This window comes from Calypte anna, chromosome 19 (assembly GCF_003957555.1).
Source record: "Calypte anna isolate BGI_N300 chromosome 19, bCalAnn1_v1.p, whole genome shotgun sequence".
Lineage (NCBI taxonomy): Eukaryota > Metazoa > Chordata > Aves > Apodiformes > Trochilidae > Calypte > Calypte anna.
The window spans coordinates 8999368-9027217 of NC_044264.1; the positions used below are offsets into that span (position 1 = coordinate 8999368).

Consider the following 27850-nt stretch of genomic DNA (forward strand, 5'->3'; position numbering starts at 1 on the left):
ATTTTTTTTTTAATGAAGGTCTTCTATCTGCTTGGAAAAAAAAAGTTTCTAAAAATGTGATGGAAAAAAAGTCTCAAATGTCTTGGCTTGCTACAGGTACTGATATTTCAGAATTTCTGAAAATGTTGCATGGATTTGTGTCATTAAAGCATACTGCTTGCTTACAAGACTAGGACCTATGCCATGCCCACACTGCTGCAAACTGTGAAAGCATAAATGCTGTGAAAGCATAAAAGTTTGCAAGTTGTTGCTTAAGAATCTAATAAGGTACAGGAAAAAAAAAGGATCTGATTAAGCTGCCAGAAATACTGGCACAAACATAGCACCTAATATGATAATATAAACCCCCCCCCACACAACTCCTGGCTCAGCCCTGCCTCAAAGCACTGTTAGTTATCATATTTCTGGGAGATATCATGGCAAATAAAGAACTTCAGAAATGTTCTGCATGTTTTGAGAGTTGGAGGATGAGCTTTTTGTGTAGATGCAAATATTAAAAGGTATTATGAGTGTGAAGAGAGGCTGGGGGCACTGCTGAGAAACAGATGATGGCAACAATTAAATGTTTAAATGCAAGTGTAAGAACCTTGGAGGGGTTACAGCCAAAGAGGAGCCAACACTGGGCTTCAGACCTATGAGAACAAGGGAGATGAGCTCGGAGCAGCCATCCTGAGCAACACAGACAGGGGTAAAATTGTGAGTATCAAGAAAGGGAAAGGTCACAGGATTCAAGAAAAGAAGTCAAGCCTGGATAGAAACACGTAGGCATGACAAGCAAAGTTCACCTCTTGGCAATACTATGGAGGAAGAAAGGTCAGGGTTTGAAGCTGGCCTGGCTGAACAGTGCTCCCAAAACTACCCAGCAAAAGGCTCCCTTCCTTCCCATGAATTCTTTTTGATGTTCCTTACACAGCGAATAAGAAGAGATAAATTAAAATTGAGAACCTAGAGAGGTCTTTGATCCTATTGCCTGGAAATATGTATAAGAATATTTTCTCCAGACGTACTTTTGCTATATATGGAAACCAAATGCTGACTAATCATATAAACCTTATGGTGCCTGAGCAGAGCTGTAATCTGCAGCAGAACACTGTCACAACAGCAAAGGAAAATGTGGAAAACTAAGACGTTAGCTGTGGTGCTGAGAAAGAGGAGAAAATGGTGATCAAAGGCACTGGAGGCCAGATTAGACAAGAGGGAGAGTTTTGAGCTGGTTAGCTTTTAAGATACAAGTGGCATATTTATGACTTATTCTTGTATTACTGAACTTTAGGAGTCGAAGTAATGATTATCCATTTTCCAAGCTTATGAAAAATGATTCTATAGGAGACCTGCTGACTCAGGACAACAGTAATAGGCACAAGAGCCTGAATTTTGGTTTATTGGTTTATAGATAGCACGAGCTGGCAGTGACAGAGCCATTTAGAGCTGTTTAGAGACATGCCATGTGGTTTGGTTGAGAACAGAAAGGGCCACCAGCTGCAGAAGGGGAGGTGAGAGCTGTAACCTGCCTGCTTGGCCTTAGGATTAAAAGGACAACATATATAGAATTTGTGCATTCTTAAAGGGATCCCAATTTAGGGGGATGGGATGACAGCAATCCCCAAACATCACAATCAAACTGCTTGGAATTTCTCAAAAACTTGTTGTCTTGGCTGCTAAGGCTTTGTGCTGGTGCTTTTATGTTAACAGAAGTTTGTGGGAACACACAAACTCCCTTCACTAATGACTAAACTTATTATAATGATTAACATATTATATCAATAAATCTACTTTAAAATGGGAGTAACATTCTCAAGTAAATCCACCTCAAGATAAAACCTTTACAATGCTACTACCTTAATATGGCTTTTTTTTTTTCTTTTAATATCAAATCATATTCTTTTAGGATACATCAGTCATAACATGTGTGACCACAGCACTTAGGGAAATGACTCTGCTACATGTGTGAAAATCCAATGACCTCACACTGTGGTTTGGAAGTTTTCCACATTATCTTGGTTGCACTGATCATCTGAGGAACATCTCACCAAGCTACCACTGGCATGCAACCCCTTTACACTCACTCTGCAGCAGCCTGTTGAAGATACCATCTAAATACAAGATAACAAATGCAGATAACAGTCATTCATTGCCAAATCTGAGACTACAGCACTAGATAATACAGAGTATATCAGCATTCCCTACTGGAGCTCAGGCATTTACTGATTCTCTAGCAATGGGAGAAACAGAAGCTTGAAGAACAGCATCAGGCCTTGCTTTCCACTTCTCTTTAAGTGCTCATCAGGATGGCATCCCTAATTAATGCTTTCAATAGGTGTTAAAAATTCCTACACTGTAATGCAGTAAATGCATTATGAGCAGGCAGAGGCAAGTGGCTATAGTTTAGAAGCACAAAGGTGAGATAATGGCCTTCCACATCACTGAACTGTCAACCTCATTTAGCACAAAGCAGGGCATCTGGAGATCCCAAATCATGCAGCCGTTTAAAAATATATAGAATGTTAAATTAAATGACAAACACAGGACATGTCACCTTTTAGAGGCAGAAATGTAAAACCAAAGCATATGTTCCCCAACTATATTTGCTCCAGGATCAGCAATATTTTTGTAACCTCATTAGTTTTCTGACTGGGTTTTAAACATGGAAGGATGGATATACAAATGAGTTACAGGTTTTCCATGTGATATCCTCAATTATAAGTCAATCTCTACTAACAAAATAAATGGAGAACTCAGGGTTTAACTCTTACCTTGCCAGCCTCAGGGCAGCATGGCTGAGAAGTGACAAACCCTGCCCTAACATCACCCAGGTACCTCCCCAGGATGCTCAGATGTCCCCTCATCCCCATGGGCACAGCCTCACCTGTACCACAGCCTCCTCCCCCCCAGTCCCATCCCTGTACTTCAGTGCCACTACATCACTTCAGCCCACGTTCAGCACTTCATGGCATGCACAATTTTTCACTGAAGTGTTATTAAAAGGCTATAACTAGGCCAATAAAGCTGAATTTCATTTGTCCACTCAGAGCAATGGGGGAGCAGTGCCTGCTGATGACACTAAGCAAAACATAATATCCACCACTCCAATTCTCTTTTTCAGCTACTCACTACACAGGCAGAGCCATTAGGAGGTGGTGATTTAACAGACAGCAGGGGAGTGCTGAAAAGAAGTCATGGCAGGTAAAACATCAGGCAGAGCTGGTGCTCTCCTATCATCCTCTCCTCACCCCCCAAAAAAGACTTTGCAGCATGAAGAATATTTGATATTGCCTAATAATAAACAATTAATTGTGTTCCTCATCCAGAGCATCTTTAAGCATATGGTTCTCCTGAAGACCTGCTTCATTAGGGATGGATTCTCTTCCCAGGCACTGTAAGAAGAGCACAAACCAAACCCAGTATGATTTATTGGGTTTTTGCAAGCCAGATTCCCAAAGTTTCAGTCACATATGTTTCATTGGAGAGAAAGGAAAAGGCATCAGCAAAACTCTGAAAGAAAATCATGAAATAGTGAAGCACTGTTTGCAGTTTAGCTTACTGTGCATGAAAGTTTAAACTTTGCTTTCTGCCTGGGTTTTCCAAACACGCTGTCAGTCACTACAGTATGGTTAAAAATAAGAGAAAGCAAAGATGAAATGTAAATGATTTAAATGCATGCATATGTTCTTTTGTAAAATGCATAATGCATCTGCAAGATTTTTCCTCATATTTTGGACACAAATCAAGGGGGAAATGGTTTGTGTATGATATGGTGAATTTTTAATCTAACTTCAGTGGTAAAATGTACTTCTGTGTAAGTGTTCCACTGTATACTGCTTGTTCCTCTTGTTCTGGCTTTGTTTGGGTTTGCAGGGTTTTTTTTTTTTAAGGCTTAAAAATAGGAACACCAAAAAGACTTGCACAAAAGCATTTCTTGTCTTGTCCAGATTCTTTCATGCCAACTTTCTATTCATTAAAAAATGCAGTAGCAACACAAACCACCTTGTAGCTGATCTGTGGTCAATTAATAGATTTGACATTCAATCACAAGTAAGTTTAGAGAATGTTAAGCTTACTTTTAAAACACATTTGAAGTGATGGTCAGAGGATAGCAGTGATTTGCTCAGCATTCATGCTGTAAACAATCAAGGTGGAAGCCTGAAGAAGTACTTTTCCAGTTCATGCAAATGCAGTTAATGGAAATGCCCTAGCAAGATCCTTGCTACAAAAGTGGCTTCTACTGCTTTTCTGTATTTAGACAAAAAGTTGTATGTACTGTATTTCCAAAGGGCTCCTCTCCTCCAGTGGTGTAGTCAGAACTTTTTGTAGGATCCTACCATTAAAAGCAGCTACAAATGACAGTTTCCAGTTCCTGTTCTGCATTTCTCCCATTAACAGCAACATAACTTGAGCAAAGGAAAATTAAAGCAAAAGACAATGAGAGAGCCAGCTACCAAATTAATGCTCAAACCCAACCAGATCCTCACAAGCAAGCATTTGGCCTCTGTGCCAAAGCCTAGCAAAATCTATGAATTATCCAGAAACACAGGTGGGTTGTACACAGCCAGGGCCAGCTGCAGCTGGGACAAAAGCCCAGGCGAGCGAGCGCGTGTGGGTCCCGCTCTCTCTGAGCAGATGTGAGCTCAAGGGAAAGCAGCTGTGCTGGGCCCTGATAGGTATTGCTACACAGCACACCCTGCACAGGAGGCACAAATGGTTGCCCGCTGTTGCTGGAGGGAAATATCAGGCAAGAGAGACTTGGCAAGCCTGGGATTTGAGAAGAGGAGGGCCTGCACCCCACTTGACCTGGGGCCATGGGATTTTTGATAGGACTATTACAATCACAGAGCTTATAAAATGTATTTGGAAAGGCTTTCGTGTTGGTTTTGGGATACCATATGAAGGCCCCAGGAATCTACTCTTTAAATCTGTGGCCAAACTCCAGCAAAAGCCATATGTTAGTTGTATTACCACCTTTTTCTTTCCCCTGTTCTTGCTTCGTTTGAAAGGACCGCGCCCTGCGCAGTAAACGCCAGGCAGCCTCGGGGCAGCAGAGGCTCATACACCACTTCTCTTATCTGGAGAAATCCTGTGCTAATGATGTGAATAATCCCAAGCCTGCTTTCTGTCATTTACTAACTGTGACCTGCTTGTTTTCACCTTTACAAGGGGAAGAGCCCCAGAGGTTTACGTACACCAAGTACTTTGCTTTTACGTGCTCCCTCCAAGGCTCTGCCTCCTCTCTGGAGGGAGGCAAGCCCCAGGCAGGCTGGCTCCAGCAGTGCTCCAGACCCTGACAGATCTACTTGCAGAGCCCTCCCAGCTGGAGGCACTGCCAACCACTCTACTTGTGGAGAAGAACTGCCCAAGGAGGAGGATGGTGACAAACAGGGGCTCCTTTCACCCCTGGCTCCCTGCAGCCATTGCTTGCTGGCACCAGCTTTGGCCTTTTGCAGCACTCCACCCCATCACTAGAGTGCTAACCAGCACCCAATTTAGCTTGGGTTCTAATAAAAAATGGAAGTAGTGCAAGTAGAAGATAAAGGACTATTAAAACTGGCTGGGATCATGCCAGGGATGGAGGCCAAGGCAAGGGGAGGAGCCAAGACAACTGGAAGGCAATGGGCGTTTCACAGCATTGGATAATTAGGAAAACAAAATATTTTCCATCTATTTTTTTACCTCTTGCATCACTGAGGCAATAAAATATATATAAGTACCAAAAGAATATATTTCAACTTAAGATACAAATGTTTATTTCCAGCAGAGAACACCCTAACTTCAGCAAGGAGAAGACACAGTGAGGAGGCTGTGATTATAACACCCTCAAAGTACTGAAGTCCACCTTAAAAGACATCAAAGGCCTGCCTGATTTATCATGTCAAACAGTTCAGTTTGATATGGTATAAAACTAAACCCACACTTTTGCTCACTCATCCATTTTGCACTCTAATGAACAATAATTAAAACCTGCTGATTTGGGATTAAAAATGGTGAAAATTGGTGCACACACTGACATCACATTCAGAAAAAATAGACACGAGGACTCATGCCCTCATTAAAAGCTATTTCTGTATTGATGCAGATACAGTCTGTGCAGAGAGTTCATGTCTAGAGCCTTACCACCACGAGCAGTGGGCTGGACCAGGTGAATTCTGAAGAGAGACATTAAACCTGTGGTGCCTTATGAAAGAACACATTTTTGTGGCTGTGGAAAACTGTCAGAAGTGCCAAGCATTTCATTATTAGATAGTGAAATATCACCCATGAAACTGAAGATTATCTACAGTATAAAGAAATACAATTGAGAAGAAAATTGCAGACTCCTCTTGAAGCCATTTCTGGCACAACACTGGTGGCCAACCCACAACTGCAGAGCCAACAGCAGCTTATCAGCTCCATCCTCAGTTTCTCCTTCATTTCTTGTGCAGTGTTTGATTTAAAATGCAGCACTATTATCTCACTACTTGGGAAAAAACCAAAAAATCACAAATAAGTGACCAGGTTTGTTTTTAAAAGCTCTTTTTGCCATCTATTATGGAAATAATGAGATGGGAATAAAAAAGAAATAAAATTAGAATTCACTGTGAAGGGAGGAGACATTTCTTAGCAGCTGCCCCCCACCACTTCCAACTGGCCTAGAAAAACCTAACCCAAAAAACATTCCTGCACACTGTTTCAGGTCTCATTTCACACCTACAGATTTAATTGCTCTAAGGAGACCATCAAAACCTATAGTATTCAACTACCTATAGCAGTTGCTATGCTCTAGGGACATGGATATCAAGTCTCCATGGGTATTTCACGGGTAGGAGGAAGCTGAAAGACAAAAGGAAGAGTCTGCAGAGCCCTGAGGACCTGGGCTGATGTTCTGGAGCAATTCCTGAAAGCAGAGAAGGACAAGTTGGAGGATCACAAGATGACTAGAATCAGCAAGCATTCCTGATGCTTAAAAAACCAAGTATCTGACAGAGATTACAGTCTAAAGTGGAGGAAATACACTTCAAAGAAGAAATAATAAAGCATATTTAGAGGTTTTTCAAAGCAAACATGGAAAACTGTGAGTAAACACTTTGAAGGATAACCTAATTTAGTAAAATCATTAAATGTCTCTTTGTAATAAACTGGAAAACTGTTTCTAAATTAAAGCCTTCCTACAAACAATACTGACTCTAAAATTCACTTGCAGATGGTTTTTCAAATACTTTTAACTTGACTAATACCACTTTAAGAACATTTTAAACATTCTAGATTAATAGATGAGCTTAGAATATATTACAAACTTATAAAACTTCCAAGATCTGTAAAACGATTCCTTAAACACTGTATAAAAGGAGCAGAAATGTCAATGAACACACTTCCCTGCAAATACTGCACAGGGTGTTATTTCTGTGCAATCTACAAAAACACAAGTCCAGACACTGAGGTTTCTGGATCTCTTGTAAGTTTAACAGTAGCTAGGAGCTCTTAGATCTCCAGCTATAATAAATATTGTATCCTACAGAAGCCCATCGGGAATCTCAGCTCATGTGTTGTTCCACTGAAGATTGTGGTGTCAGATGTGATTAGAATCAACACTTCCCACTTATTCAGAGCCTTAAAGCTACCTACACACACCACCACCAACAACTGTTAATAAAAGACAATTAAGGGGTACAGACAACAGCCTTAGATTCAGAACAAGTTTGTGTTCGCTACCAACAGAAAAGATTTTGGATTTTGTTTTCTTTCCCTATATCAAACACAAAGCATTTATGTGCTGGGCTGACACCATACTGCTATTTTTCAGCTGACAAATCATTATGTGAACTGAAGGTGGCTTCCCCCCACTGAAAGTTAGTGTGTAACACTTCAGCAAGGAGACACTCCACTTTCTGCATTAATGGACCGCTGGTACACGCGTCAGGCGGGCTGTGTGACATGAGAACAACTGTCTTGGAGCAAGAGGGCTGCACCAGTGACCACAGAGGTGGTCCCTGGAGGCCTCTCTGCAACTTATCTTCATCTATTTAAGAAAAGCCTCACTACCCTGGGTTTGGTTATTATGCCAGTAACAGTTAAGCTTTCACCCAGCTCAGACATCAACGTGGAAACTTCTGGGTTTCTTGTTTGTCCGACTCCTCCCCTGTCAACCACCAAAAATCCCCTCAGAAGGATGAAGAAGACAAGCAGCCTTTGGGGTGTTAAGGACCTTGAGTAACTCAAGTTGCTAAAAAAGTCAAATTCAAGCTTGCACAGCAGTATCCAGAAACTGGTGATTTTCACTTGCAGCTGTGAAACCAACTTACAGGTTGCACCTCTTTATTTTAAGCTGATTCACACAAAGCACAACTATCTTAGAAGAGGTGAATTGCTTCAATGGCTACAAACAAACCAAAGGCAAACTGAGGCAAGGGACTGAAGTCTCCTCCAGCAGTAGGGGGGTAACAGCTACCCCAACACCACAGTGTGCTGCAGAGTGAGTTCCCATCTCCAGAACTGACAGAGTAACCCACCCACAACCATTGTAGGGAGACAAAAAAATAAATCAGTACATAATGATTCTGTTGCCTTTCAGTCACTGCTCTCATGCTTCTCTCCAGTATACTTCTCCTGCCTACAGAAAACACCCACCAGTGTTTCAAGACATTAATACTACTCCATGTATCCCTGCAGCCAAGTCTTTTCTCAAGCCAGGCAATGGTCCAGCAGCAAGTGCCCAGTCAGTAGTGTCAGGTCATTTTAATTTCTCTTCACATCTCTGTAGTCTATAGGGCATAGCTGTTTCTAGATGTAATCATGTATACTGCACTGGCATCTTGGAGACTGCTGAAGTCAGTTCTGTCTTAAGGCTCTCTTCAAAAACCATCACATAACATTTCTCAAATTAGAGAAAATAAATCAAGTTGAAAGAATTCTAAATATGAGAATTTTGAATTGCACAGCTCACATGCACACAGACATTTAGCAAGACAGATGAACAGGATGGAGAGGGCATGGCCATGTGCAAGTGTGTGCTACTGCACTGAGGATACAATAACAACCTTACTATATCCCACACTCTATCACAATTCTAGGACTAACACACAATGTTTTTCACATAAGTAACATAGTAAGTGTTTTAAATAGATGTGGTATGAACAGCATTGGCTCAGCAGTTATTGCAGGAAAGAACCATAATGTAAACTCATTTAAATTTAAGCTGACAGAATGCAGAAGTACAACCCAAGCAGTGCTGGATATGCATTTTTGCTGTTGCTAAACAGGTGATGCCCTCTAACAGCAGCTTGTTATGTGACCATTATTAAAACCTCTCAATTGCTGTCAAGAACAGACCGAGGGCCAAATCTCTTCCTTGCCTTCAAAGCTCAGCATTATACTCGGAGGATCTGAGCTCAATCTCTATCTGCAACAACAAACCACCTTTATACCATCCAGGTAATTACAGGTTCAGGTCAAGGACTCCAGACCATATTGATTACATCTCTCTGCAACAAGGACCCTCTAGGGCTGGCCGGCTCCACTCAAGCAGGACAGCTCAAGTATCCGTGACGCCAGGGCTCCCCAAGCCCTACCAGCACCCAGAACGGGGAAACCAGCCCCAGCTCAGGCCTGTCAGTTATTGCCTGTGGCAAGAAGGACAGCCTGGGAATTCAGAATGTTGGTGACTTCATCTGCCAGCTGCATTCACACATCTTTACTACCTGAATAACTGATCTCTGCTACTCCAAGGCAGCACTTTGTGGTGTACAGCGGTTGGGAATAAATATTTGATCGCCCATACAACAGAAAAGTGCTCAGATGGTTTAAGGTGTGACAGCAGAAGTGTTTATTAAATTCCAGGTGAGAGCATTGCTGGACAGTAAAAATTTGTCCCCTAGTCCCTGTCTCACAGGTGTGGTGATGGACAATAAAAGCTCCTTCACAGGCAGAGGGGGGAGGAGAGGAGGCAACCTCCTTCCCTCCCCCACAGAGCCCAATTCTTCTGTTCATCAAAGCCTCTGCAGGCAACAAGCTATCTGTCCATGACCAGCCAGTCACACAAAAAAGAAAGGAAAGCACTAAATTACAAGCCAGTTTTAAGTGGGCATTGATTGTAGTAACCAGAAGAGAGCTCAGTATTGTCAGAGTTTCATGCAACAGTAATAAACAATCTTCATTAAAAAATGATGCATGCATCCCTCAGCAGCACAGCACATGTCAGGTTTTAGAGGAGAGCACGAAGGTTTCCCCACCCCACACACAAACAAAGAGGAAAAAAACTGCTCAGGATAATTTTCTTCTACAATTTAATTTTATTCATGAAAATCCTTCCTTCTCTTACTTCTTCATTTGTCCTCAGAAACCGAGATCTCCTCCAAGTAGGAAAGGAAAAGGCTGATGCAAACAGAGATCAGACAACTTCACTGTCAACACTGCCCTGCTCTGCTGACAAGGCAACAAAATTATTACTTGCCTGATGGATAAGTGTCAAAGGCCTCTTTGTTTGAGGGAATAAACAAGGCTTTTCATAAACACACACAGATGCACACACTTCTAACTGAGCAGGACTGAATTAACAGCTCTGCCTGAGCATACCTGAGTACCCTTCTCCACATTTGTTAGAGTTTAAGGGGAACACTCAGCCTTACTCAATGCAGCTGTGCAGACAAATTTACTGTGATCAGGAACTGCTGCAGAGCCCTTTCTCCAGAGGTTTCTATTTCTGAAAGTTCAGAGCTGTTATTCTGTACAGATCCCCTAACCTTCCCACACCCTTTAATTTCTGTGTTATGTAGTATTAGGAGACTTCTATCAGGTTTGATTTTCAAGTGTGTAACATATATGACATACATCATTCATCAAGGGTATCACATAAAAATTCTGAAAGATGCCTGGAAATATTAAATTGCATTTGTAGCCAATGCTTCTATTTTCCACATTAGTCTCTGTCAATTTGCAGATACCCTCAGCTGGCCAAAAAAATCACATCTAAAGCTAGTCACATAGAAGAAAGGAACAGCATTCAATGCATACATGTAAAGTTTTCATGTCATGCCTGTAGTCTTTGAAATAGAGCCAGCTCACTCTGTAGGAGCTTTTTTTTTAAATCACATTACAAATTTGTCTCAGGTGGTTGATTTGGCTGTGGAAAGAGTGTGACCTTCAGCTGCAGCATCTCCTGCAGACAGGACACATGCAAGGTTCTCCCTTCCATGTCTGGTGCCAAATAAAATCTTAAATGTAAGCTGACTTACCCCACCTTTGTTAAACCCACCTGCAGTAGCCTCAGCACTGCTTTGGAAAGCACAGACAGACAGACACATGAGCACACAAACCTGCTTGCTACACACAGCAGGCATTTCTTCACCATACATGCAGAGGTGGCTCTTTTGCTGCATGATTGTTAAAGGCTCCCTGCCCTGCACAGCTTTAAACCCAGTGTTGTCCCCTTAACATTTCTAACTGCCAATCTGGAACAGCATCTGGAACTACAGTGCATTTCCTCCTGGAGGGTATAATCTCTCTATGATGCATATAACTGAAATGTGTGCATTGAGGGACAAATATCCAGTAGCTTTAGGTAACTGGATATCTGGAAACTTTTCTTAAAGATTAAAAAAACAAATCCAAACCAACAAACCAAACAAAACCCCAGAATACCTTAGCAGAATTTTAAGATGAAATATATATTTTTTCAAATTGATCCAGTGCATCTTTACAGATGTTGCCACCCACTATTGCACATTTTCATGATGGGTTTTCATGTGTTAGTTCTGTACTTTCTAAAAGAAGATTTTTGCAAACCATCTTGTGAAAAAAATATTGCCATCAGTATGCCACAGTTTTACAGACTTGTGAAAACTGTTATTAAAAAAAATGACACAAATTTCTTATTAAACACAACAACAGCTTTGTCACCAGTGGGGGGTGGAGGGGAAGAAGGAAGGAAGCTATCCAGAAGAGTGGGAGAATAAATGGGAGATGATAAACATGTACTTGAAATCTTTAGATAGGAAGAACATGCGATGGAGTTAGATAAGATGAGGCGCCACACGGGTTGGATCTCTAAGCACCAGGCAACCAAACAGCCAGATAAGCATCTTCATAAAGTGCAACAGGCTCAAATGCATGGCTCATAACTGAAGAATCACTTCCTGGTTCAGCTTAGCTAGTAAAAATTTATGACCTACTTAAAAAAAAAAAATCCTTCAAACCTAAAACTGTATTTTCCAATAAATTTGTTTTCCATAAAGGCTGTAAGGCATTCAGGGCATGGCTTGGTAATAGCAGGAAATGAGAAGACTTACAGGAGTGGATTGTAGCATTAAAAATGCAATGTTATACATGAAGAGCATTTAAAAGAAAATCTTTAGATTCTGAGCTGAGCTCGATGTAATTTTCTGCACATCTCAAAGGTGGGAAGGAAAGAAAGTATAAAATATTCTTCTTCCCTTTGCTGGGCTCTGTTACAAGAACAGCATGAGATCTCAAAAACCAGAGCTTGCTTTTCCCTTGCACCTCCTTTACTCAGTAACAGAATTCACACCCCTTTACCCTCACACATAACCTGGCAGATCTACCCTAAATTTGGGCAATTACTCTGTATGGGAAAGGACAGGGATCATGCAATATAAAAACTGCAAATAGATGGTTAAATCCCCAAATCAAAAATCAATTCCAATCCCAACCTTCTGGTAGAGAAGTTAAATAAAGTACTGCTGTCTAGAAGGCCCTAATAAAACCCATCTATTGTTTAACAGAAACTTACGAGGTGTTGTAACAAAACTGAGTCACTGCTGCACAGTAAATATATTTTCAGTGTCATAACAATGCACACAATTGACTTTGGCAATTTTAATATGGACACACATGTTAAAGGCATTACCAATAGAGCTTCATCACATTCCCATCAGCCAGGTCATACTGAGGCCCCACCCACACTACAGGAAAAGTTGTTGAGCACAGAAGAGGAACAGGGTCCTACATGGTTTGGTGTTTCTATTGTTGATGGAATAATCCAGGTTTAGAATACATTATGGGCACAGAATGGTTCTGTTTCAGGATTCATACATATCCCTGCTATAACAGAACTCTGTTCATACATGAAAAAACCAACCTTGATATCATTATCTGCACCAGCTGGTGGTGAGGAGCAGCCATGCCATTAATCACTCTGCATCTGAGGTGCCAGATACACACAAGCACTGCCAGGATTTAAGCTTGCAACTTTTTAGGGGTAACAGCCACAGATGAACTAGTCAAAAAATCATACCTGATGCATTTATGTGCTCTGCTGTATCAAATAAATTATTTTCACAATTACTTTGCTATGTAGTATACCAAATAAATTTCCCATTAAATAACCAGAATCAGATGTCTGTCTAAGCTCAACATGATTTAATTTCACAAGTTTTAAATATCTGAAAATGGAATTTATAATGACAATCCTCTATACCCAAAGTAAATGTAGTTATTATTGAACTCAGTTATAAACACAACTAAGAAATACCCCATAATTCCCAAATAAATTAATTTGGCAAACAATGCAATATCTTGAACTCAGAATTTATATCAATATCAAACAATCTGAAACAGGAGCTTTTAACTCTTTAAAACAACCTCAAGAAACCAGTTTCTCTATGTGCTAAGGTCTCTTTTTACAGTTCAACCTCAATCCAATCAGCAGGCTCCAGGGATTCTCAAATCTCTGAAGATTAAAATCCTCTCCAACTTGACTAATGCTGTGTGTTTAATAATTCTACTTGTGAGAGATTTTATTTGACAAAATCCTGCTGTGCAGACCCCTCAAACACTATACAGCTGTACTAGAACATAAAGCTCTGCTGTCCTTGTTTCTTTATACAGACTATACCCCACCACTGAGAAAAAAACCACTTTATAGTACATATATTATGTTGATATTAACATAACAAGTGTCATATTAAGTTTACATGCTCCTGTAGAGCAGTGAAAATGTGCCTATTACACAAACATTGGAGAAACTATCCTGTTGTCTTGGCTGTTCACAGAAATCAATTACATTTATGATTACATTTGAATGCAAGATGTTTTAGAAATGAGATGGAACTGTAACATTCTATGCTTTAGGCATTCATTAATAAAAGCATTTCACTGTTAGCATTTGCAAATGGTCTGCTTTTTAGTTTAGGCAATTTTTAGTGTTTTCTAGCTCATGTTAAACTCAACATAAATGTGGTGTTCTTACCTTACCTCAATACTGTGACCTCAGATTTGAGTGGTAAGAGGAAAAAAACAGTCATAATTATAGTAGCTTTCAGTAAGTATTGGTGTAAGACAGCACTTACCCCATCATGCAGCTGAAAATCAAGGTATCTTTTTAAGTATATGGCAATGGTTAGTAAACATGTTACCAGACACACACAGAAAAGACTGATGAATGAGGAAAAAATAAAATGAATATGTCTCTACCTGAAGTTGCATCTATCACTGTAGAAACTCCCCTGCGATCAGAAACGGGACGTGAGGAGCCGGGCATGCTAACGGGTTCTGAGCGGACGGGCTGAATCCTGGAGAATAAATTCAAGTTACCACCTGTGTCAGAATTCTTCCTTATAAGGGCTGTAATTAAGCCACAAACCTGAATCAGCTGAGCCAATTAAGCAACTCTTTACTTTTATATCAGCCAGCTGTTGGAAGACTTTTGTTTTCCTCAGCTTTGTGGAGCCAAGATCTGGATGATCCATCCAGAGACAGACTGGGACTCTACACAAAGGATCTCCAAATGGTGTTTCAGGTGTGAGCTCTGACAAAGCCTCAAAGAAAAAGCCTCACTCTACCCAAAATGGTTATTAAAAAAATGGCCTCCTGAACAGCAGTGCTTGCTTTGTCAGTTTAGGAGAAAAGACACATTTGTAATTGTCCCTTCTGTAATGTGTCTAAATCAATTTTTTACAAATATCTGCTTTCTTTCTGCATGTGGAAACAGTAAAAATAATTTTTTTAAATGTCAGCTATATTCTTACTTGTGGGAGTAATTATATGCAATGAGAAATCACACATTTCAAACCCATGTATTTTCAGTCCAAGGCCAACCTGCCCAGTTCTAATAGGATTAGTCAGATCATCCATCTCACTTGTTTTATTTTTAAGAGTTTCAGACAGAGTCCCAAACAATCCAACAGAACTCTGGACTTTAAATCCCATGCAGAGTCAGAAGCATGGAAACTCAGTCTGAACAGGAGACAGAAACACATGGTGCATAAAGCACTTCTACAGAATTGTTAGCTATCAGTAAACACCTTCCTTCCCTAGGCCCAGCCCTCTGCTCCCAATTCCAAATCACCCAATGCCCAGCACCAGATGAATTAAATACATGAAAAACAATTACAAGGAAAGAAACAAAGGAATGGGGGGAAAAAAGGAAGGAGAGGAAAACATTCCAGAAGTTTCCTTCATGTTCCAGTGCACTGACTGCTTCCCAGTCAGGATCTCAATGTGTGGCATGAAGCTCCTACTCATGTCTGAGACAACAACTTTATTAAGCAATGCAGAACCTGTGAAAGGGAAGATGATGCTCAAAGACCAGTGTACTATCTCTGTCACTGGCACGAGAAGGGGCAACAGAAAGGGATCTAAGCTGCTTGGCCTGGATGGATTTTTATTGTTGTTGAGTCACATGTTCTTCTAAGATTTTCATCTGGAGAAGCTTGATGAAAACTATTACATGTTCTACACAGATGGCCTCATTTAAGCACGAGGCAAATTATTCACACAACAAATGTGAAACAGCTTGGAAATGGATTTTACTTTTACCTGAGACTGTTGAGATCAAGATCATCTGTATCGAAGTCCAGAAGGGGCTGGGGGGTATCATTTGGACCATGAGACTGCAGCACTGAGGAGCTGGATGAAATGACAGTGGTTTGGCCTGAGGGATGGATTGTTTTGAACTGGAACTGTGGGCCCATCCACAGGCGGCGATGGGGCCCGGTGTGAGTCACTATTTCAACCTGGGGGAAGATGGGGAAATGCTTAACAAAACCTAGAAATAGTAATACTGGGTGGTCCCTTGAATACACAGAACTCCCTGAATCCTGCTCTTCTCAAGCAAAAAAAAAGTGGGTTGTACCATATGTTCAGGTGAATACAGGAAATTTCAGAATGCCTTTGCTAGACAGTGATGCTCCAAACCAAAGCCAAGAGCTTCTTGTGGAGCCATAAAAGCCCTTGACCCCCCCAGCCTGAGGACACTGCACCACTGCTCTGAAGCTGTTCTGAAGGCTGACACTCCATATCCTGGCTCTGGCTTCACCTGACCCTGTTCACTTCTCCTCTCACCATTATGAAATTCACATTATGAACTCTAAAAGCCACCCTGGGGGTTCAACACAGAGGGGAACACATTTCCATCTGCACCTACGTTCAGTAGAGACAAACTACTGAAAGTCAGCAGTAACCTCAGTCCTGACCAGGTCAAGGGATGCACTTTTTAAACACAAGCTGTTAGAGCTTTGTTACAGCTGCTTTCTCCAAGTTCACACATTAGACAGCACTGCTTCACATCCCTTCAGTGTGAAGTGTACTTCAAATCAAAGCTCCTAATTACTGCTGGCATCTCTGAGGACAGAGCTGGCAGGGACCATCTTGCTGGAAAGCCACCAGATTTGTTACAGAGAGCAATGTGAAGCCTGCTGTGAGCTGCTGAGCAGCCCAGGTCACGCTCATCACCACGCAGATGCCATGTAAACATGTGTGTGCAAGCCATGGAGTTTGGAACTGCAGCTACACGTAACACAGATGAAAATTTAAGATGTTAACATTGCTGGAAACACATACACTGAGGAAAATTTGGCCTTGGAAATAAAAGGGTAAAGAAAGCATAAGTTTCCTGTAGTACAATTTGAAAAATCAAAAAGAACCTTTAAAGATCAAAAGAAGAAATGTGAAATGAAAATATGAAGCCTTGAATAATCTTTTAAGATGACAAAAGTAGACTATTACATTCCTATCAGTTTGCTAAAACAATGGTGAGTTTCACAGCAAAAATACAATTAGTGAGGGAATTACTGAAAATATATTTTTGTATACAGATGACAGATGTACAGCAGTAGCAATTCTAAACTCTTTAAGATGCAATTTTAAACACTGGATAATGTTCTAAGTTTGCTGCTAATGTAAGACAACAAATGCACGGCCTATTTAGCACTATTTCCATCTTTACATTTATCTTAGTGTAACTTGGACTGACTGTAGATGTTTCTGAGGCAAGTAGCTTTTATGTAGCAGTGTAAATTAGGCCACAGATAAAGTAATCTGTATATTTTAAGCTTGAAACCATCAGTGTCACAGAGCCGAGAGGTAAACAGATGCCTTTGCAATTTTACTGAGGCTACGGCCAGATGTTCCTATTCACTCTCCTGTTGTGTGCAGGACAAACATATTGTATCTACTTCACACTGACAGCACACATTACACACTGTTCTAATTGAAAAGCTGAAGTGAAGGGCAGTGTTTTTTCACTGCATGCTGTTACTGTTGATAACAATGCTTTAATTTTGAAAAACATACTTGCACTTTAGGCTTAATCTAAAGTAGCTTGCTTAGAGAAACCTAGCATCTTCTTCTCAAAAGGGCTATCATCACTGCTTTCAACTAGCAAAAATTAAACATTCCAAAGTGTTCTCTTGAATTATCTGTGTTCTGTGGCATCACTCAGGATTTCTTTTGATAAATACATTTACTCTTCTAAGGGATAGATGTGATAAAGTTCAAGCAGTCTTAAGTTCCTTTGACATACCGTATCTTCCAAGCATTAGTAAGCAACCAATCATGGGAGCAAGACTGGGAGCTAACTTTCCATTTTGAGGAAAGCTGTGAATTTTACTCTTAGTGGATACCATTCCTGTTTCACTGCTGAACTCCAGCTCCACCAGAAAGCCTACCTGGGAAAGCCACTCCTCATCCTCTTGCCCACTGTGGTCAGACGCTAAGCTGTCGTACGACTCGTGTCGAGTGATGGGGCCAGGGCTTCCTGGTGGCACCACTGAAAAGAACAGAAAACTAAAAAATCAGATTTACTGCTAAATGCTTTAAACAAAGAAACAGATTTCATATTGAACTGTTGCATTGCAGTCTAGAAATACTGTACAGAAATATATTGAAGTAGTCTATTTCCCCAGCAAACCTGACAGCACCATGAAAAGCTTACGTAACTCTAACTTCCACTTTGTCAAAGATTGGTGCAAACAAATAACCACAATTAGCAGAGCAAAACAAGTGAATTTTGTTCCCCTGTTCAGTACTCTCACTCATCTTCATATGGACACAGAAATGCAACAGACAACTGGACGTTCTTCAGCTCTGTAGACTCCATGATACCAAAAACCAGTTCCAAAGTTACTGCTATCTGTACATACAACTTCAGGGAGAATCAAATCAAAATTACAAAAAAAGAAAGAATTGTAGACTTGCTATTGTAAGAACTATTATTTCATGATTCCTGGTCCTTGAGTCATTTAAATACCATTAGTAAAGTTCACAGTCCAGCTACCTTACTCTCTATGGCAGTATCTTTACATTGCTCTAAAATGTTACATGAGAAGCCTGAAAGAGTTTAGATAAAGCACAATACAAGGAAGCACCTCAGATAAGTCAAGACAGGTTGTACGTTTCATTTTGTTACCTGCTGTCAGGCACCTGTTGGAGGTGCCCAGAATACCAAGAAACCATGCCCAGTTTGAGGGAAGAGCAGACACCCCAAAAGCAAATTAAAAGAAGCAAACGCAATAATGGTGTTTTCACTTTGGTAAAATAAGAGAGTTTCATGGTATAGCATAAAGACACCAGACAATCTTAAAATTAAAAGAAATATTTTTATATTGGCATAATCTAAAAATGACACCAAATTTTTAAAATTAATTTTTTAAAAAGTACTGCTAAAAGGGTTGGCCTTTATGCCAAGCTGCTGTCAACTGCAAATGTTTACAGCCCTACTGTAAACTCCTAAAAATAGGAGATTATAATGGCCGAGCAGACACACTTGTGACCATAAATATTATACAAACAGCACAGGGTTTTCATAAATCCATACACAATATGAAATAAAGGGATTTCCACCTTGTTTATATAAACGGGTTCTGCACCCAACCTCAACTATGAAGCCATTTCTAACACCTCCACATCACACCATGTCCTTATTCCAAAAGCTGCCAGATACCAAATTCAGTTCAGGGCCTAACTTATTAAAGAATTACTCAGAATAGATGACATATTCTTTCCAAGTGTCAAGCCTTTCCCAGGAGACACCACGCATCTGTCATTCTCATTGAACCGACACAACCGGCGCCTGGACCTACGCGCACACCCACACCTCGGCAGCCACAGCCGTCCTGCCAGTGCTGGGTGTTCAGCAGTTCTCAAGATAATAACAGAAACAACATTCATCTGCTTCATTACAAGCATGACAGCTCTAACTCAATGACTTACGGATGTCTGTCTAGCCCATAGCAAGTGAAGAAAATGCACATACCTCCCCGGATTGCAAACAGCTGACACTCACGGCAAGTACCTGAACACGAGACCAAAATGCCCCCAACTTCTTCCTTACACAGCAAAGTTTATATTTGAAACTGATGAAACAAACCCATTATTTTGACACGTTTTGCTGTTGCCCTAATCTTCCCCATATCTCCTGACTCCCCTGTAATAAATCCTACAGCTTGCAGTACTGCCTGTTGCTGAGGGCACAGCTGATCAACTGCAGGCTTTCCTGTTATTGAACTCTGCTAACAAACTGTTCATGACTCTAGCAGATGTTTTTGCTTTCAAACCAACAGGAACTTTATGGATTGTTCTGAATTTTTTTTTTTTTGTTCTTTCCATCCCAGAGGTAACTACTAGAGCTGTCATGATCAGGGAAGCTGCTACTCAGTGACTAGTTGCAAAACTGCAACAGCGCAGGGATCAGCACCCACCGGGCTTTGTCACGGTTTATCCCTTGTGTAATCATTTTACATGTTCTTGGAGTTTCAAAGATGCCTTGGAAAAGAAATTCAAATTTAAGAAGAGTTTTGGTCCTGGATAGCATGCCTCCTCCTGAGGAAGCACAGCTCTGCATAGCTCTGGCAATAAGACAGGTTTCAGACCACAGCATTAACTCTTTCTACCAAAAAGTGACGACATGCTGAATTCCATGAAAAAGCTTTGCCTTAGAGTTCACCAGCAGGGCAACTGTGATAAAGCCTCAGCTGAGGTCAAACCTCAGTAATTTATTTTGCTATTTAATAAAAGAGCATTTAGGTACCACACCTATCATAGGAGCAAGCATTTAAAGAGAGCCTGGTTTTGATAGCAGGATCCCAGAACTCTGGTCCCAGCCTCACCACAAGCAAAGCAAGCTTGACTCCCACTGCCCTTGGTGGGAGCACAGGGTGTTTTGTGAGATATGACCTTAGAAGACAAGTGATCCTTGCTGGAGATCTGCCATCACTGTACTGCTTATTACAGACATGCACACAGTCACTTTTTTTCAAGTTAAAAAGAGCCTTGAAGTTACAGAAACAAATAGGTCCTGCAAACATAAAACCGATTCTTTCTTCATTTCTGGGTCACACACCTCCTGCACTGGTCTCAAGTTCCAAGATGAGATTAATTTAAGCCCAGAGGCACATTTCCAGGAATTTGACCTCAAAAGTAATCTTTAATCTTCCAGTTTAATTCTTTGAAAATCTGAAATCACACTGGAAATTATGGCAGCCTCTTAACACATCAGTGAAGCTATTCTTAGGATGTAACAAGAGTTTTTTTGATTTCCAAAGTGTTTCACTACAATGCAGGAGAGCCACAAATATTTCTCAGGGGGTAAAAATGCCTTTGAGCTGCTCAAAAATAATAGTAGCACCTTTAAATCCTTGTCCTTCAAGTGAAAAGTGACCTGCATCAACTCTAAATCTAGAATCTACTCCTGTCCCTCCATCCTGATTAGCTCTACTGAATCACTCTACAGTTAACTAAGGAAAAAACAGAATCCTAGTGAAAACTCTTTTTCTTCAACTTCTTTTATAATTTGAACATTGTCATCTCATTTTCTAGCCTCAAAATCAAAGGTGCAGGTGCTTAGTCATAATCTATGGCAAATTTTTCACATTTAGAGACTCCCTTCTTTGCAGTTCCAGCATTAACCTTACTAATATACTGAAGACAGATTATTAAAAGCAAGGGTCTGAAACAAAAGCCAACATTAATACTTATTAATTAAAAATTAAATTTAAAAAATATATATTAATTTGTGTGATCACTGTTAGTGCCAGAAAAACTGCACAGAAATGACTGTGGAGACACAAGTTTCAACACAAGATGAAACAAATGCTGAAATACAGCTGAGCTGATATTTCTCTGTGACTCCAGGACCCAATTCACACAGTTCAATGAAGAAGGATGAAAAACCCCAGAGTTCTGAAACTCTGCCATGATATTAAGTGACAAATAAAGAAAACAAGCAATTTATACTAATCTGAAATAATTTGCATAGGCTTTGCTGACACGTGAGCAAGACCAAGACAAATACACAAGCCTGATGAATGTTAGAATTCACAAACAGTGGTTTTGTTCATAGATTGGGCTAATTATACAATAAATACCTAAGACAAATCTTTATTCATTCAAAGATTATAAATTGTCATCTTTCAGCAGCACTGAAGTGTTGGAACAAAGAAACACTACAGCTCAATTGTAGTGCGGGCACTTATGGTTTTAATTTGTGAACAATAAATCATTAGTTTTACTTAGTTTTGTGTGCTTTTTGAACCAAAAGGTTTTAATTTTCTCATTTATATAAATAAGCTTTACACAGTTCAATTTAATTGAGAGCTATATATGAAATTCTCAACGTGCTCTTCTCTAAGGGATGTTTTTCCAAATTAAGAGCAAACAAAAGCACTGGCAGAGTGTTTGCTCTGTGCTGCCTGCTGTACACATGGCTGCAGACACCCAGAGAGCTTTTCTTTATTTCAACTGAACTCACAAAATTTAGAAAGAAAGAGATTCTAAAATCTGCAGAAACAATGTACATTAATTCACTAAGTCTGGAGTCTACCCTGTGTCCACATGCAACCCAGTGATGGCCATGGCAGATGGGTTTGTAGAATAAAAATGGCATAGCCCTCATTTCATAAAAATCCCAACCTCACATCTGATTTTGATGCTTTTTCTGTGGTTCCCAAGTTATATATGAAAAGATCATAGGTGGTTTAGAGACCTGAGGTAATCGCATGCTTGTCAACAAGCTTCAGGAGTATTTCTCTTAATACTGAGCTGCACAATTTCAGTGATTTACTTCATGCTACTTCTGGAATTACTGGTGTGTTACTTACATCGTGTTACCCATGACAAGTAGGATGTGACAATTCTGGTTTGGGTCAACATGTAGCCACTTCAAATGCAACAGGTTCACCTTTTTTCCATCATATAGTTGTGGTTTTGCTGTGCCAAGTTACAACTGCCATGTAGTTCAAGCCCAACAACTGCTGAAGAGATTTTTTCCTGCACCCAGAACCCTGTGCCTGCTCCCTCTACCTCTGCTCAAGCTGACAATGAAGTGAAGACCAGATTTTCATTTTAGACAGAATGCTTACAGCCATGTTTAAAGTAAACTGTGTGTAGTTTGATGATATGCTCTGTGCATTTTCACTTGGGGCTAGATGTTAGTGAACAACATTCTGGTTTTAATGCATTGTTCAGCTTGTAAACTTCTGCAGGAGCATGCCACACAAAGGAAAATTTCCTCTCCTACCCAAAACATCTCCCCACTAACTTTTTTCCTGTTAGGACTTTCTGAGATCTTTGTATGAATAAACATCATAAAATTAAGCTAAAAAACTGCCTGTAAACCATTAGTTTAGCCAGCCTTACAGTTATTTCACACCATCACTTGACTGATAGATTTATTCATTCATTATTTTTACATTGCTCACAGTTTGCTAGGTGCTTTACAGACCATCCCCATCCTTACTCCACATCACCACTTTAACCTTAAGGGAATAGGTAGGTTTGTAATCAGGATATGATTTCTCCTTAGCTTTTCCCTGGCTTTAATGTCTGCTTTACTTGCTTGTTCCTTTACACTTGTCTGATAGTCAACAGCCTGGCGTTTTCATTTGTATTTTTTTCCCTAAAAGGTGCCAATCAGGTGTTCAGGCTTCACCATTACTCCTGATTGCACTGTGTATACCTCCAATGTACCTAAGTCCAGCTTCCTTCTTCAACGTTCCCATAGGAAACCAGACAAGTGCAGTGAACACTGAAAGCTGGGCAGAGATAGAACCTGATTACTACTCACAGTGTGGAGCATCTTAAGGCTGTTCAAGACTTCAAATGCTCAGCCTGTGAGCAGACAGTTCTGCACCAAAGGATAACACATCTATTCTTCTCTGAGTTAAGAGAATAATTTCAACTGCACGGCCCCATGGCAAGGCCCATCTGAGGGCCATCTTTAAAGAATTACAGAAGAGGTAACTATTTCTATAATTCACTGACTTCAAAAGTATGTTTGACATTATTGTCGGGAAAATTATGTTAACCATGGATTACTGTTACAATCAAAGTATGTAGTGAGAAGTCAAGAGGCTTAGTAGTAAATTTTCAAAGCGGTGCGTGGGGATTTACCCGTTTGACTCCCATTAACGGCAATAGGAGGCGCGCGGCGAAATCCCTCTGCGCTGCTTTGAAAACTGACCCCTCCGTGTTGATGGACCCCTCTCTAAGAAGTTCCAGATGACCATGTAAGAATAGTAAAGAACTATTTCAGCATGTGCCCTTGTTCATTATTGTTGTTTGTACACATCTGAAAGTATTTTAATTCCCCTGCTTGGCGCTGTTTCCAGCCTTTAGTTTAGAAAGCGGGGATTAAGAGGGGCGAGCGCTCGCTGATCTGGTGAAGCCAAGCTCATGGCCAGGTGTATAAATGCAGGAAAAGCTTCACGTGCATTGCCAGCACCCAATGCACCTTACAGGGTTCATTTTTATTCACCTCATCCATATTATTTCACCAGCACCAATTCTGGCTGCAGAACGTGTCACCCTTTGCTCATATGCAGGCTCTTTCATGAAATGACATCTGCCCTCCTCCCATTTATCCCAATCACTCCATGCTCAGACAGAAATTCAATTTGCTTCCCTTTACTGCTTAATCCCACTTCCTGCAGGCAGCAGGAAGTGCAGGCTACAGGTTTAGGGAAACTCAGTTTTCCCTTGAAAAACATACCATGAACTACAGTTTCATTAAAAACATCTCTTCTGGAATGGGAAGGGGATCTGGCTCAGCTTGCAATCTGTTACGCCTCCAAGTGTAAGAAGCAGAGCTGAAAATTCCATTTTCACTCTTGGTGACTACTGCCAGAAAACCCTAAATACATCTAAAAATTATGTAAGAGAAATAAATGCTTGGAATCAGTTTCACTGAAAAATTTTAACTGCAGTCAAGATATATATTAATATATATATATATACACATTCATAAACTATATATATATGAGATCTGCTACAGATTTATACACAGTAAAAAATTCCAAATATGAAATATTTTATCAATTGCCAAAATTCTTCTACGACCTATTTTACATTCTGTATAAATTCTCAATTATAGTTATATGGTCATTTATATATACACTCATATTTTTACATAGCATTTGGAAAAAATATCTGAGTCAAGACAAACAATAATTCATCTTCTGAAATTCTGAAACTCATTTTTCTGTGTCCTCCTCAGAATTTCAAGGAATTACAAATTTCTCCCCAAGGATCTGGATTTTTACAGGATGTCTGCACAACTCCTTTGGAACAACTGATGCAGAGAACCAGGAAGTTCTTTTTAAAAAAGAACTAAAACGGGATAACTTTGCTCTGAAGTGCTGGTTATGCTGCTGCAGATCCAGTACAGGCCAGTAGGACCAGTACAGCCCAGCAGAGACACCACACTGGGCAGCACTGCCTGTTGAAAGGGCCCCCAGACTCAGACCTGAGCGTGGCCATGCAGAGATGTCACAGAGAGGGAGCCAAACAGCTCTGAACACCTCGTAACTACAGGACAGTGTAATTGTTGTTACAGAAGGGGCTCTGGTTTTGATCAGGTTTATGATTTGCACTGGAGCTCTGTTGTGATAGACACTGAACATACACACAGCAAGACACAGCACTCACCCTACACCACAGCCATGGGTATGGTGGGGCACGGACACAGCCCCACACAGTGGGTTCTTACAGAGTGGTGAGAAAGAATAACACTATTCAAAATGCACAGGAGAAAAAGTGCAAGAAGAAGAGCAGAGGTGGGAGGCTGAGAAGTGGTAGATCATCAACTTTATAAACAACAGTCCCAGCTTCTTAGTCTGTTACCAGACCACCATCACAGTCTGCAGACCAGGAAGAGCAGATTCCTCACTGTGGCTGACTGGTGTGGCTCCTCTGGCAGCAGTTGGACTGTGATCACCTCTAGCACAGCTTGTTTTTCATGATATCTGTCTTCACAGCACACATTCACACAGTTATTTAATCCACTCACTACTCTTACTCTCAGCCCTGCTTTCCACTGCACTGTATTCACTAGCTCTGTGTATGGAATTTTTATTTCCACCAATGGAATGTATGAAAGGAGTATAAAAGAGGCCATAAAGAATGGCAGTGCTGCTTTGAGACAAAAGTCTTGCTGAGGGTGCACAGCTTTCATTAGAGGGAGCAGGAAGTGCAAACATGATGTCAGAGTTCCAGAGATTATCTGGAGAAATTGTGTTATCGTGTAGCCCAAACAAACAGTGAGGAAAGGGTAACCTCCTCCCTTTGAAGACAATGAATAGTTACTAAGTTGGATTTTTAATGAAAGCCATTTTCAGTAAAACACAAGATATGTACAACAGTTGGTCCAGAAATGAAAATCTTTGGTAACAGCCAAAAGTCAAAGGCAGCTATAAAGAGGGACCTCGACCTTTTCAAGAGTCCCTTAATGAAACATATAAAACTGATTATATCTTCAGGCCTAACTCAAGTGTAAATTCTTGCTCAGAAATAAGTAACAGGCCTGCAAGTATTACTTGGAGACCAGTACAGGAACAAAAAATTAATACAGAGCACTGGTCTGGATCCTCCCATGGTGGAATATGAATTACACTGCATTTAGAATAAACAATTAATGAGACAGAAGAAGCCTCAGCTATGTGTTCATTTTTCTCAGAGAGAAACAATTTCCAGAAGCAGTCAGAGTAGGATAAAGAAACACTGCATCATTCCTTTTAACACAACAGAAATGGTCTTTGATTATTTAAAAGCCAGTTGCAAAGATCTGTCTTCAAAACCTCCTATTGGAGGTTTGATAGTAAAGAGGTGCAAGTACACTTACCAGCAACACTACAGTAAAGTAGAGACTTTTGTTTTAACAAAATCTATATTTATATGATTACATTTCCTATGGTTGAGGGCAGCTGTAATTAATGGATTTCCCTCCTTCCCCTAATGCAGTCATTTGTCAATTTAAACACAGAATGTCCAATCAATTTTGATGTATTTAGTAAGCAATTTGTCAAACAGTACTGCCTACCAGTTAATATATAAATTCTTGTCATTGGTTTGCTTCTGACAACTGCAGGTTGTCTCCATGAAATTGGTCCTGATGAGCCAAAACCCTTGCCTGGAATGTGAAGGTGCCCTTTCCAGAGCCAGAGGAAAGAAATGATATCTGATTTTTGGGCAGCTTTTGGTCTGAGTTCAAGTTGTTTTTTTTTTCATTTAAGTTTTAATTGTCCACGTTTCAGAGATCTTGTCCATTTCCCCAGTGCAATGGACAAGCAAATTCCAAGAAGAGGGGTAAGGAAGGAAGAAAATAAGTATGAAATGAGGATGGAAGACTTTCTGCTGTTATGCAAAATTACCTGTTTTCAATGTAGCTCCATTATATGCCCTGCACATGTCTGGCTGAATTCCAGCATACAAAAATGGAAGGTACAGACAGAAGTCAGACAAAGGAAATGGAGGTTAAGTCAATCAAATATGCAAGACTTCAGGCCACAGCAAAGAGAGAGAAAAGTATTCACTAGAAAAAAACCTGAACACAAACAGCTGACTGTCATGGATGTGAGAAGCAGATTTAACAGCGTGCCTCAAGAGTTTATACCACCAGAAGCATCTTAATTTGTAAGTACTAAGCAGCAGGAAGCAAGAAGTATTTAAAGAACAAATAATAGTGAAACTTGGCAACTCTCTAAGAAAACCAAAGTTCCTCTCAACACCAGGACCCCTCCTACATGCATGCAGTGCCTCAAACAGCTGTACAACAGTCTACCTATGCCAGGGGATAGTGTTTATGGGAAAAACACCTCGGAAGAATAAAGTAGGACTCACATTTCCTTCCTCTGTTGCGATATAAATGTTGCTCAGAAAACAAACAAATAAAGAGGGCATACTAGAGACACAAACAAGGTAAAACGTTACATATTAAACTTGAGAAGGGAAGGGGAAAAACATCTAGCACCCAACAGCCAGCACTGAAGACCTGAGGACTGTAATACATGCAAGGATTTTCAGGATAAACTCTTAGAAAACCAAAAGTAAGTCTGAAATCTGGTCTGTCAGATTCCCAGGACTGGTTAATTTTTAATCTGACCAACTGCAAAAAGCCTGGAACAATTTAGAGCAGGACACCAACACTTCCTGCACACCAGCAGCTTGTGGAATTTGACATGCAAGTTCACTTTCAAGCTATGAACTTACAGAAAGGTCCAAATCTCTCCCTACCCACTTGCTCACCTCTCTGCACCAAGCAGGGCTGTGATAAAGCTCTCAGGTACTGTGTACTCTGATCCAGGTTTCTGCAGCAGATGTCACAGATGACCTCAAAGCAATGAAACAGCTGTGCTAATCCACTTACAAATACCCTTGGGAT

At 40.4% G+C, this 27850-nt stretch overlaps 1 protein-coding gene across 9 annotated transcripts in view; it reads right to left on the reverse strand.

Moving 5' to 3' along the window:
* BCAS3 (BCAS3 microtubule associated cell migration factor) overlaps positions 1-27850 on the reverse strand; it is a 310290-nt gene that overhangs the window by 157378 nt on the left and 125062 nt on the right. For all 9 annotated transcript variants that reach the window (XM_030462196.1, XM_030462194.1, XM_030462195.1 and 6 more), the window contains 3 exons: positions 17868-17968; positions 15739-15935; positions 14395-14492 (listed from right to left, as the gene is read on the reverse strand). In XM_030462196.1, the coding sequence (XP_030318056.1) occupies positions 14395-14492; positions 15739-15935; positions 17868-17968 (396 nt within the window). The remainder of the gene's footprint in view (positions 1-14394; positions 14493-15738; positions 15936-17867; positions 17969-27850) is intronic.